The sequence below is a fragment of the Micropterus dolomieu genome, linkage group LG20 (genome assembly GCF_021292245.1).
Source record: "Micropterus dolomieu isolate WLL.071019.BEF.003 ecotype Adirondacks linkage group LG20, ASM2129224v1, whole genome shotgun sequence".
NCBI lineage: Eukaryota > Metazoa > Chordata > Actinopteri > Centrarchiformes > Centrarchidae > Micropterus > Micropterus dolomieu.
This window is the reverse complement of record NC_060169.1, coordinates 11403643-11416199: the sequence shown is the minus strand read 5'-3', so window position 1 is coordinate 11416199 and position 12557 is coordinate 11403643. Positions and strand designations below refer to the sequence as shown.

Here is a 12557-nt window from a genome sequence, read left to right as displayed (position 1 = left end):
ACTGAAAATCATTCAAAATAAATTTCATTTGCTTGGCTTTTACAGCTGCTTAGGAAGTCTGTGAAACTTTGAGGGTAAAACAAAACAAGTATATTGCACTTAGTGTTTTGGAATATACTGTGTATAAACAAAATACACTGCCTTACCCTATGGCAGCCTCCACATCATCCTTTGGGATATATACGGAGGGATTTGCTGGGTTGGTGACCACAATGTAGAAAGAGATTCTGGGAGTCTCCTTATAAGTGAGGACGTTCTCTGGTCTGCAGGTGCAAACCAGGAAAAGTTCTCAAACAAATGTGGTAACAAAAGAAAGTCAGAGGAAAACAAGCATAAAGTATCTATAAGTATATATTTGGTTTGGCAGATACTGACGTGAAGAGAAGTATCTCGTTCTTTTGGCTGTAGTACTGCCTCAAAGCATACGCAATGTTGGCCTTGAACAGGAACAGCTCGTTGGCGTTCCAGGAATACTGAAACACATTTTAGCTGGTAAATATTTGCCATGATATGAAACAGACTGAACTTCACTTCAAAGGTGCAAAATTAATTTCATGTGTAGTCATATAATGTAATAATACTTCTAAAAATTATTAATAATACTCACAGCGCTATCCCCCATGGCAGCCTTCAAACTTACTCTCACTTTAATGGCATACTCAGAATCTGTAAAAGAAAAAATCAATAAATTAATTCAGTTATTTTTGCTAAACACATTTCTCGCTTCCTATTTTCCATATTTCATCAAATCATCACCAAATGTGGTACTTAAGATAGTTGGCATACCCCAATCACAACTCGTGTATTTAATTTTGCTTAACACCTACTGTTAGTACATTTTTATGCAGTGGCAAAAAACACTTTAACTGCCAGAACTCTTGAATGCATCATCAGCAGTTTTGTTTAACCTGCACAAACAGGGACAGCAAACAAGTCTATGCAATTTGATACAATTTCATAGATGGGAGGTGTAAAAGTATACATTGAAATTCTTTGGTCATTGATATATTCAAACTCAATACACAGGTGCCCCCTGGGCATGTGCTTGATATGCTGCCAGTAGCACCACCATGTGGCCAGTTATAAAGCATTTTGTGTTTTCTCATAATTCATAAAACATAGGGTATTGCGTAAAAATTCTCCTTGCTCTGTACGGTATCACAGCAGCAGCAGCAGGCTGCAATTTGCTGCTGCATTCAGGAAATTGCCTTTCTAATAAATTAATGAGTTTTGTTTTGGTTTCATGCAAATACATGTCTTGAAAACCCCAGTGACTGAAGTCATGGTTTTCTACTTCTTTAAAATTTAGGGACTTTTTTTTACTTCAGTGCCCTTTTGTTAAGAAGCACAGTTATTATGTAATGGTAACAGAGTTCTTTGTCCTGTCATACAGTTTAAAGGCCTTGCTCAGGGGCACCTTTGGCCGTGGTCCGTGCAAGACTCAAACCGGTGACCCTCTGGTTTGCAAGCCAAGTCCCCACAAACTGAACTAATACCGGGAAAGAGAGAAATACGCTTATTTTCTTTTTTTTGCCAAGTGTTAGATGAAAAGATCAATACCTTGTTTAATCTAAACAAAAACCGGTGTAAAAATTAAACATTGTGGTTTTAGAGTAGGTAATGGTTGCTTTCCAAACTCATGGTGACAACAAGACTCCAGTTAATTACTGGGCAAGAAATAGTCTAGTACATAACCCCCAATAAAACATTGTGTGTTGTTTTTACATTTTGTTTTTTGCTAAGGTATGATATGTTAATTACTGAGCTTTAGTGGGGTTGGAACAGAGTTACACTAGCTGTTTCCAGTCTTTGTGCTAAGCTAAGCTGACCAACTGCTAGCGGTAGAGTCATATTTACCATATAGACTTAAGAGTGCCTTTCATCTAACCCTTGGCAAGAAAGCAGATGAGCATATCACCCAAAATGTCTGTTAATTTTAAAATCTATTTTAATTTTAGAGGTAATATTCTTAAATGTGAGTATCACTGGTACTCACATGGATCTATTGATGACTTCCAGCCTACAGTCCTGTTGTGTTTCATGTTCTCTTTCTTCAACCAGTCATGAAGTTTTTGGAAGTAGTCCAACAGGGGGCGGGCGTCCATCTTAACGTCACCGGATATCGTATTCAAAGCCCTGGTCCAGGACTGAGACCTTCCCAGCTTTAACATATTCCTAACAGAAAACAGTGATGATGACGATGAAGATGACGATGATGATGCTGCTGATGATGATAAATTACTGCTGCATTTATAAGCATGTACTACAGTGTAATATAATATGCTACATCAATAAAGAAATGAAACATTATCTCTCTTTTTATTTCAAATGGTTAGATGGAAAATAGAAAATGTGTTGTGTCTATCACAAGAATAATCAAAACAACTACAAATCATTCTGTAAAAGCCTTTAAAGAGGGACAGGAAGTTGTCCTTACTTCAGCTTGGTTCCTGCTGCAGTAGAATTTGTAATGTCACATGATGACAAGGCATCCGTATGACCAGCCACACCGCAGAGCGCTTTTTGGAACTGAAACTGGTAGATGGTTCTTGTGAAGTACCTGTATACACAACCACACACACACACACACACACATACACACAGGTGATAGCAGAACAGGTGCACTTGTTTTCAATCTGAACCCTATTTATTATTTTTTTAATTTTTAATTATGATACTCTCTATCTCCCTGTCCAGGGTGTACCCCGCCTTTTGCCAGATGTCAGCTGTACGCAGGATAAGATGGATGGACTCTCTATCTCTCCATCTTGTGTGTGTTAAGTGTGTGCATGCAGCTAATTGGCACAACCAACCAAGAGTAAATCTCAAATATATCCAAAGCATATCTATTTACTATACTGAAAGTCAGTCAAAAGAAATACTCTCAGGCTTTTCTTAAGTTATACCATTTTGATGCTAGCTTGAATCTTGTTCACTTTCTACACTTCAGCTTGCAAGTGGTCACATCATGAATAATTAAAAATGTAATATAAACAGATCCCATTACATGGTAACTGAATATGTTTAAATGAATATCATATTTGTGTCTTTTGGGTATTACAGTACTAAACAATTGCCAATTAAAACTAAAAGTTTTACCATAAGTAGCTCTCCAGTGGAGCGGTTGGCATGATTTTGAGCAGAACTGAACAGTTTAATAATAAATTAAAAAGCAAAATAACACGCACATAGTAACTGAATGCAGTAGTTAATCAGAAAACAATATTAAGGACTGTTACATGTAAATGTTAAGAAATGGTTGTGCCCCAAACACTAATGTTTCTTGTACCCTGGCTCATGGCCAAACTTTCCACCAAATTTTAGTGAAATGCATAAATACATTTTTAATACAGAACAGAAAACATACAGTAACCTTTGATTTAGAAACTGCTTTGGCAACATTCATGCCAATAAAGCACACTGAACTGAACTGAACCTTCTTAGCAAAGCTGCTTTTGAGAAAATCCAGGTTCAAACTATCTGAAGATGTTATGCTTCTTTTTCCTTGAAGTCCAGCTTTACAGTGGGAGTTTTACCTGATGAAAGAATAGTCTCCAGATACATGGAACAAAGCAGGCGGGTCACAGTAGGTCTCATCTCTTGGCACAGGCTCCACCACCCCTACCAGCTCCCTCCTGTTATGACAACAGAGAGTCAATACTGATGCAGGCTGTATCCACAGACCTGCAGTGAAGCAGCCACTGAGGTTACACAACATTAAAATCCACGATATTTTTCTGCAGTATGTCCACTGTTGATGTCATAACCGCATTTGATTACAGTGATTACCCGCGGAACATTTTTATTTACAGATGCTTCATATATGTCTCGGCTTACTTCATCTCCCACCAGCGCTCCATCCATTCATCCTTGCTGATGTTCCCTGCAAACACCTGCCACCTCCATTCCTCCAGCATGTAGGTGAATGGCAGCGTGGCCACGATGGTGAGTGCCTGTTTCAGCAGGAAGTTGATCTCGGTTTCTGCAAGGCACACAAAAAGGTTTATGTTATAGAAAGTGCAAAGGACAGGAAGCTGCCTGTTTCTGTGTCAAATATAATTTTAGAAGTTAGTTCTGGAGATCATTTTTTGAAGTGTGTAGCAATCTGCATTCTATTTATGACACAGATGTCAGGCACTGTAAGGAAATTACAGTTTGCATAACATTTAGCAGAGGACCCAAGGTCATGTTAAGCTTGATTGTCTGGTTTCAGTGGGGCTGAAGCTATTTTTATCCTACATGCCATTCAAGGGCAGAAACCCAGAGACACATTACTCATACCTACTCTGGTCTGTTCAGACTTTTATATATATTTGCCAATGTTGGGTGAAAACTTTGGATTGTGTCTCTGTAGCCAGGTAAATGATTCACTGTCCATCATGGATTAAGAGAATATTCATCAAATCCATGTTAACAAAAATCTCAACAAAGCTGTCAGGGGCTGTGAAACAAGGCTGGGTTATTCAAGTTAAACCTGGAATAACTGATTTTTTGGCCACTTCATGGCAGGAAATGGAAACAAGCTCAATGCTAAAATGTTAAAGCTGAGTCTATGGCATCTGATGAAATGTCCAGTACTCACTTTCCTTTAGCTCTGTTTTGGTCTCCACTAACTCCTGTGGGAAATATTTGGCTCTGCTATGTCACCGGCTATTTGCTAATTGTGTCTGTCTGCTGTTTGATGCTTGGCAGGTAGTGTGCAGTGAGTTTTTGTTGCTGCTGGAAATGACACTGAAAGTTAGGGGCCGGAACAATTCGCTGAAAGATGCCAAAACGCTCCACAAAGTTAAATGGAATCTCTGATTCAGGTGATTATTCTCTGTGGGTTACTACGACCTCTTTCATGTACACATAGACCCCATTTACACTTCATGTTATCTTATAACGCAAGGAGCGGGGCTGCACTGCGTGTGCACGAGCAGTTTTTGACACTGGCTCTGATTGGTTGTTTTAACCCAGGAGCGGTGGATTCTTGCAAATGGCATTAGGAGCAGTAGGAGAAGGAACCAGATTTTATCTGTGTCGTGTACTACTGTCAGAATATAGTTTTAGGAAAAATATTTTTTTGGTTTGATAATTGTCAGCGTAATCTACATCAATAGTACCATTATCATAAATGAAGTCAGCAGGCAGGAGGTTCAGGCTCTTCAAGTGTTTCGGCGTTGCAGCAGAGAGGGACATGATTTCTCCAACAGCCTCATGGAAACCCTCATTGGCTCCGTCCCTCAGGAGGTAGGACAGGTTACGGTAAGCCATCTGGTACTGGTTGTGACCCATCTCATGGTGCGCTGTGAGGAAGTCGTCCATGTTGACCTTGGTGCACATTTTGATTCTAGAGACACCACAACAGAAGTGTTGGTGTCAGCAGTTATAATGTGTGACACAGTCGTGGTATGATGCCTTATCAGATATAATGTACCCATAAACAGCGCAATAACATGTTTCTGATGAGTCAGATGTAACAAACATTGAAGCCCAAGTTCAATAAAAAAAAATCAAGTCCTTGTTTAAGGAGACAGGTGGAGTAACAAGGTTTTACGGAGAATGTGTAATTAATGTCATTTTAACCCAAACTGACACTTAAGGAGCCAATAAAACCTGACTTTTGAAAAGAGACACTCAAACCTCCAAAAACAGTGACTGTTGGCACAGCTATATGGATTAATATTTGACAACATAAAGACTTTGGTTGTCTTTATCAGCAGGAAAGAATAACTCTGAGATTAATCAATATTGTTGTTCCAGCCATTTAATATTTATGGCTCTCATATACCGATATAGAGATAGATTACTCTTCTTATACAGCACAAAAAAAAAACTTATAAATCATCTCACGTGTAAATAATTTTATTAATAAGAGCTACTACATGTCTAAGTCAACTATCACAGATGTAAGCATTATAATTATACTGAAAATTATAAACGCAACACTTTTGTTTTTGCCCCCATTCATCGTGAGCTGAACTCAAAGACTTTCTCTATGTGGGAAAAAACAAAAGTGTTGCGTTTATAATTTTGTTCAGATGCACGTGAATATGTGCTTGTCTTTGGATTTTACAAACCTAAAGTCCTTTTTGTTTCCCATGTCCCAGGCTGTGGGGTGACAGACCACCTTGAGTCCATCCTCAGGCTTAACCAGCATGGAGTCCTTCCAGAAGTTTGGGAACATCTCATAAAGGCCCACAGACATGAAGAATTTCTCTGCTTCTTTGAAAAGCCGAATCTCATCCCAACCCTGAAATTCAAGTCGACATTTTGAAGACGGTCTATGTTCCAATGTAGGATTTTAATGTTTGCATGCACTATATTAGAAACATGTTTTAAATATCTAATATATGTTATATGCTGTATTGTCATCAGTATTGTTTCACTAGCAAGGACCACAATCAACGGGTATGATTAAATGTTTGATTGAGTAACGAACAGAAGATGTATGAAGCTTGCAGTAGCTGAATAGACATTAGAAAGCGTTGTGGGGAAGCTACGATAGGGAAATCCGCCGTAGCACCCGGGCACGACGGACCCCCTATAAACCTATGGAGAGGAGGAAGGGCAGGACATAGAAAGGGGTGGGAGGGAGGGATGCAGGATAAGAGGGCGAAGGGGAGGACTTAGGACGTGTGGGTATTTATGGAAATGCTGGCGATGACGCGCTTGATGTGTGGTCCCGCACCTGAAACTCTGCTAATTAGCACCACTTAATGTACAGAAAGAAAAAAACAGAATCAACTTAATTGTACTGTACCTTGTCCACCATAGTTTTGCTGACATCAATATCTGGTTTGTCAGGGTAGGGGATTGACAGAGGGTACAGGTTGGTCCAGAATCTTCCCCACATGTCACCTGAGCAATGAACATAAAGGCTAATTGTTTTTCACTCTAAATACCCTGAGTAGATGCTGAGATGTTCTTCCTAATGTTGATGATCATAGTAAGGTGTGTGTTTAGACAATCCCTTTCAAAGGGAGGTGTCTATATATGTATATACATATTACAAATACTACATTCTGTGTATTACATCTGTTGCTAAAGCTTCAAAATACCCTTCGAATGCCCACTAATCAGAAGCTACATAAGTACAGTCAATTTTCCTCATGATGTTAAGACCTGGACAACAGAAGGAGCCATACACAAGTCTGGACTGGGACTTACATGAAAATTCAAATCTCACTGCTCTGAAGCTGAATTCTTTATTACACTGATTACACTTTAAATCACACCACTGTCACTTTTGCCTTGTGATTTCTCTTTAATTGCTCTGGTATTGTTTCTATTTTTACTTCTATTCTTCATTGAATTATCTTATTATTTGAATTTTATTACACTGTACTTTTTGGGCGGATAAGACCATGCCTTTGGTGTGAGAGACCCTGGTTCAATCACCCACTGTGACCCATCCACCATTGTGTCCCTGAGCAAGACACTTAACCCCTAGTTGCTCCATAGGTGTGAGACCTCTGACATGTATAGCAATTGTTGCTTTGGATAAAAGCGTCAGCTAAATGAATAAATTAAATTAAATTTATCTGTACTTATTTCTGTCCTTGTGCTCCTCCAACAACCACATTTCCCCTGCGTTATCTTATAGTGTGACATACTGTAGATATTTCTTAACTGCAGTGATTTCCTGGTGAGTTTGTCTCTCGTTATAACAATATAACAAACAATAATAACAATTTAAAAAATATATAATAATAATAATAATAATAATAATAATAATAATAATAATAATAATAATAATAATAGCAACAATTAAAACTCAATGTAATTATGATATATAGAATGCAATATACAGAAAGAATGAAAAAACAGACTGCTGAGACATAATCATAAATAAATACAGTGTTCCGAAATTAAAATATCAATTTAGCAAAGGGATTTCTTAAGTTATTTGTATGCTATGGATGATAATCAGAGAGGCCAGCAAGTGAAAAATTTCATTGTGCAGTGCAACTGTTTATGACAATAAAGCATGAATATTGAATCTTTAGTGATAATGAATCTCATGATGCTTTTGACTATGTGATGTTTATTTCTTGACTATGAAGCATTTCTGCCCCAAACTAATTCAAAAGAAACTAATGGTAAAAATGGTGATGCCTCTGACAGGACTGAAAATCCTCAACATACCCAGCAAGTGGGCTGGCAGAGGTCCTTCTGAATCAATTTTGCCTTTGTAGACCTCTATAAGCCTGGCTCTCACATAGGCATGCAGGTCCTTGTATAAGGGCAGGATCTGGGGAAAAAAACCCCAACAATAAATCACTGTTGTTACACAATCAACAAACTATACATTGTTACTCTAGAATGCAGATGCTATGAAACATGAGACATGCAATCCACTAACATGGACAGATAATCAACCTGTTTGTATATAGAACGGACGTCTTCCATCAGCTGATTTCTGGTATACTTGTACCGAATTTCCTCCTCAATGGTCTCATAGTTATATCTCCAGTAAGCTCCATAGTCTTCAAAACCTGTAAGAGTTTGCGTGACAGGGAGGAACAGAAAAAAGAATGCATGAGACACAAATTTTACTTTAAAAAACAGAGTTTTCTTTCAGTTTTTTGGGGGGGGAATTTTGCTTACTATCTTTTGCATGGCAATGTAAGCCATGGCACTGCTAGTATGACATGGCTCAGAGGTTATGACAGTGGTAAACCCCAAGCTACTGAAGCCACGGTGTGTTGTTTGTTTTTCGGAGGGTCCGTGATACACAATCACTGAGCACTATCAGCTCAAAATGCTCGTCCTGTGTCCTATCAGACATGATCTACACCCATCCACAATCTTGAACATTAGCTTATATCCTTTCTTGATAAACTTGTAGTCTGTGTTCAAAGATTGAGGTCAAAGTGCTTCCATTATATGTAGCTTCTCTGTTGTTCACACATTGAAGATATTAGTCATCTTTACAATAATACTTCAAAACATCAGACATCAAACTACATCAAGTGGCATATTTTCTTTGAGCCATATCACCGTTTAGTTTGGAAGCTTCATTCTTCAGATCCACATAGTCCTCGTACAGAGGCCTCATCCTCTTCCCCACCTCTCTTCTCCAGCCCTCCCACACATGCAGACGCTCAGAGTAGTTTTGGCTGTTGGCCATGATGTGCTCCAGGCCTGTAAACAGAGGAACACATCTCAGATTAATGTTTGTCTTTTCGTTAAATAAAAAAACAAAACAAATGCAACCAGAAAGTTTGCACTAAAACAAGTATGATAGTGGTGGAATGTAACTACGTACATTTACTCAAGTACGGTAGTTTTACATTCCACTACGTTTTAGAGAGAAATATTGTACTTTTTACTTCCCTACATTGATCCCATACTTACTTGTTACTTTTCAGTTCATAATTTTATGTGTAAAACATTTTCAGTTTATAAAATATAAACTACCGAACATTATAACAAGTTGTTAAAATTAGCTCTGACTAAGCAACATTAAAATTCTGCTTACATGCACACATCAATGATAATATTCTAATAATATATACTGTATCTGATAAATATAACAAACTGAAACTCAGTTTTGCATAATTAGTACTGTTGCTTTTGATACTTTAAGTACATTTTGCCACCAATACTTCTGTACCTTTACTTAAGTAAGATTTTGAGTACAAGACTTTTAGTTTACATTGTGGTATTGCTACTTTCACTTAAGTAAAAGAAATCAGTACTTCTTCCATAGATAGAGGTGTTTGAGAGTGCCTATATAATATTCTCCTAGAAATGTATCAAAGTACATGTCCATGTTCTGCACAAGCAGCATTTTACTGGCAGTATTTTACTGTTGTAGCTGGTCAAGGTGAAGCTAACTACTATGTTTTGCACCACAAATCTGTATTATTATTATTATTATTATTATTATTATTATTACTTTTGCTGTTTTGTGAAATATTGGATAATTTTTAACTCTTTGCTTTTGGATATTTGTGTAAATGAAACCATCTCAGAAATATAAAAGAAAAAGGTCTCTTTGGTGGAACTGCTAACATTTCATAGACATCTACAGGGGCCAAAACTATACAGTAAATAGATTTTTTTGTACGTGGCCATGAGTCAAAAGACTGGCAACCACTGGTTTAATCTTTAAAAGGCATTGCATTTTAAAAGATCATCACATAGTTTGTCAACTCTTAGTCTGAGAATTTGTAACTGTAACTGTCAGATAAATGTAGTGGAGAAAAAAAGTACAATATATCACTCTGAAGTGTAGTGGAGTCAACGTAAAAAGTAGCATAAAATGGAAATCATCATCATCATCAAAAATTGTACTTGAGTAAATGTACTTTCCATCACTGGAAACATGTATTTTGAACATATTTGTTGTCAGAGTTCAAAATTAAAGGACTAAATATTATAAAAGGGTTCTATTATAATATATATATATTATTATAAAACACATTCACACTATGGATTACAGAATCTTGGTAAAACTTCTGTTCAAAAACTTAAAGTGACTATGTAAATTATAAACTACTTTAGCTTTGGCTGACAGTAGCAGGCAGTCATGTCAGTCCTTATTAACAGAGTCTACCTGGCTCCAAAGTCTGGCAGTTGAGGGAGTCGTCCATGAGACACACTGTCGCTGTGCTGTAGATTGTACTCATCTCACTCATGACCTTACTCAGCTATAAGTAGATTTAAAAGAAAACACAAGGAAACAACATTTAGGTTTATGTGAATTGCTAATGAACACTAATGATGGAATAAACTCAAAGCTACAGTAGCTGCAAATTACTGAGATGAAACTTGTGCCTTTGCATCTTTTACAAACATGAAAAGAACGTATTTTAAGAGATATCTAAATCTACACGTATAGCAGAATTCAGCATGGAGTAACTGTCTTACATGTACAGCTTTATCATGGGATAGGGCACCAGATCCTTTGTCTTGTAGGGAGATGAGCTGTAATTTAATTTCTGGATCTTTGATCTGGTCAATGGGGAATTGCTGCGAGTCCTCCGACATCTGGGTGTAGAAATTGCCCCATATTTGCCCCTGTTCTGACTGGGTAGAATGAAAATACACACATCAAAATGTGTAAATCTGTAACTTACACCACATGTGTTTTTGTTTCATTTAACAGACATGAGCATTTGGTCAGTCTACAGTAGCTGCATGTATTTTAAAGGTCTCTGAATGCTTACCAGTTTGTCTGAGTTCTCCTTTGTGATATTGGTGTTGTAGGCCCATGATGCCAGCGAGTAATTATACATTCGCTCAGTGGCCTCCTCGTCGAACCTCTGCAGGAACACCCTTGCCCTGGTTTCCACATCTGACTGAGCAGAAACAACGCAGGACAGTGACAGCAACGCTACAAGAATCCTAGAAGACATCTTGGCTGCTTCAGCTCCATCCACACACACACACAAACTAACTCTGAGAAGGACAGACACTGTGCTGTGTTATACAGTTTCAATAAATAATCTTCGCTGCTGCCTTGGCCTTTGGACAGCAGAGCCATAACTGAGGGTGTATCTGAGTTTTCATTAACAGATAGGATGTTTCAGAGGAACAGAGAGTGTTACTGGGATGTCTTCACATGGGGCGGGGGTGTCTGTGTTATACTTTGATTCATTATCACTAGACATATGATCTCTTTCAAACGGTGCACAAATTACATGATAAAACATAAATCAAAGTCTTTTAGCATAAAACTAAAAACGAGCAAGAAAGCAGATTGAGCAATGTACATGTTACAATAAATACACCTTAAAGTACATAAAAAAACACCAAAAAACATTAAATGACCAGCTAAACGTGGAAGAAATCGTATCCATTGGCTGTTCCTTTTCAATATAAGACATTATCTCTCTTCTTAAAACTCATTTTCATCTTATGGCTATTTATTTACTGATGGAATTTGCTGTGATTGTTTTTAATTATTTAATCTGGTTTAATCTTTAATTTTATGGAATGTATTTACTTGTCAGTCTTTTATGTCTTCATTAATTGAAAAACTAAAATATAATCTGAGCACCAGAAATGGTTTTGCTCATGTTCACTTGAGGTCCTTGTTTTTTCTATGTATCTTATCCATGTGTAATTTCTTAAACAAACATGACCCTTTTGAGGAGAAAAATGTCAAGGAAACAATAGCATAAGACAAGCTTCCATCATAATCAGGTGGCTGTAGATTTTCCAGCAACAGATAAAATGCAAGTCATTTACTGTTAAGCCCTAAATGCTGATAAGAACTCAGCTGCAAGGGCAAGGTTTATTGTCAAGATTTATTACCAACACCAAAATATGTTTTATACTATTTCTCTGCTACAAGTCAATCAATAATCAACTAAAACACCAGTAAAAAAAATCAGAATTGTTATTTTATCCACAGCAGCAACATAAAATCAATCCAAGAAATCCTTCAACACTGAGTTCACCATTTTATTTATTGACACTCGTCAAGTAATTGGATAAAGACTTGTATTTGGGTTTTATATACTTATTTAGTTTTGGAGTGCCACTATTCTAATTGATCATTTTTTGTTTCTATCAGAGCAGCAAATACACTCAAAGGCAGTGCACCTGTTTTATATCCCCAC

General features: G+C 37.4%; 1 protein-coding gene across 1 annotated transcript in view; it reads right to left on the bottom strand.

Annotated features, from left to right (window-relative positions):
- The window catches only part of ace2 (angiotensin I converting enzyme 2), a 13696-nt gene extending 2348 nt beyond the window's left edge, over positions 1-11348 (bottom strand). Inside the window, exons 1-16 of the mRNA XM_046032875.1 lie at positions 11160-11348; positions 10861-11019; positions 10547-10640; positions 8986-9129; positions 8365-8480; positions 8131-8236; positions 6746-6843; positions 6063-6235; positions 5106-5332; positions 3838-3982; positions 3537-3635; positions 2438-2560; positions 1997-2175; positions 608-666; positions 376-473; positions 147-263 (exon numbers count right to left, since the gene is read on the bottom strand). Coding sequence (XP_045888831.1) covers positions 147-263; positions 376-473; positions 608-666; positions 1997-2175; positions 2438-2560; positions 3537-3635; positions 3838-3982; positions 5106-5332; positions 6063-6235; positions 6746-6843; positions 8131-8236; positions 8365-8480; positions 8986-9129; positions 10547-10640; positions 10861-11019; positions 11160-11348 — 2126 coding nt within the window. The remainder of the gene's footprint in view (positions 1-146; positions 264-375; positions 474-607; positions 667-1996; positions 2176-2437; positions 2561-3536; positions 3636-3837; positions 3983-5105; positions 5333-6062; positions 6236-6745; positions 6844-8130; positions 8237-8364; positions 8481-8985; positions 9130-10546; positions 10641-10860; positions 11020-11159) is intronic.
- Between the last annotated feature and the right edge of the window lie 1209 nt (positions 11349-12557).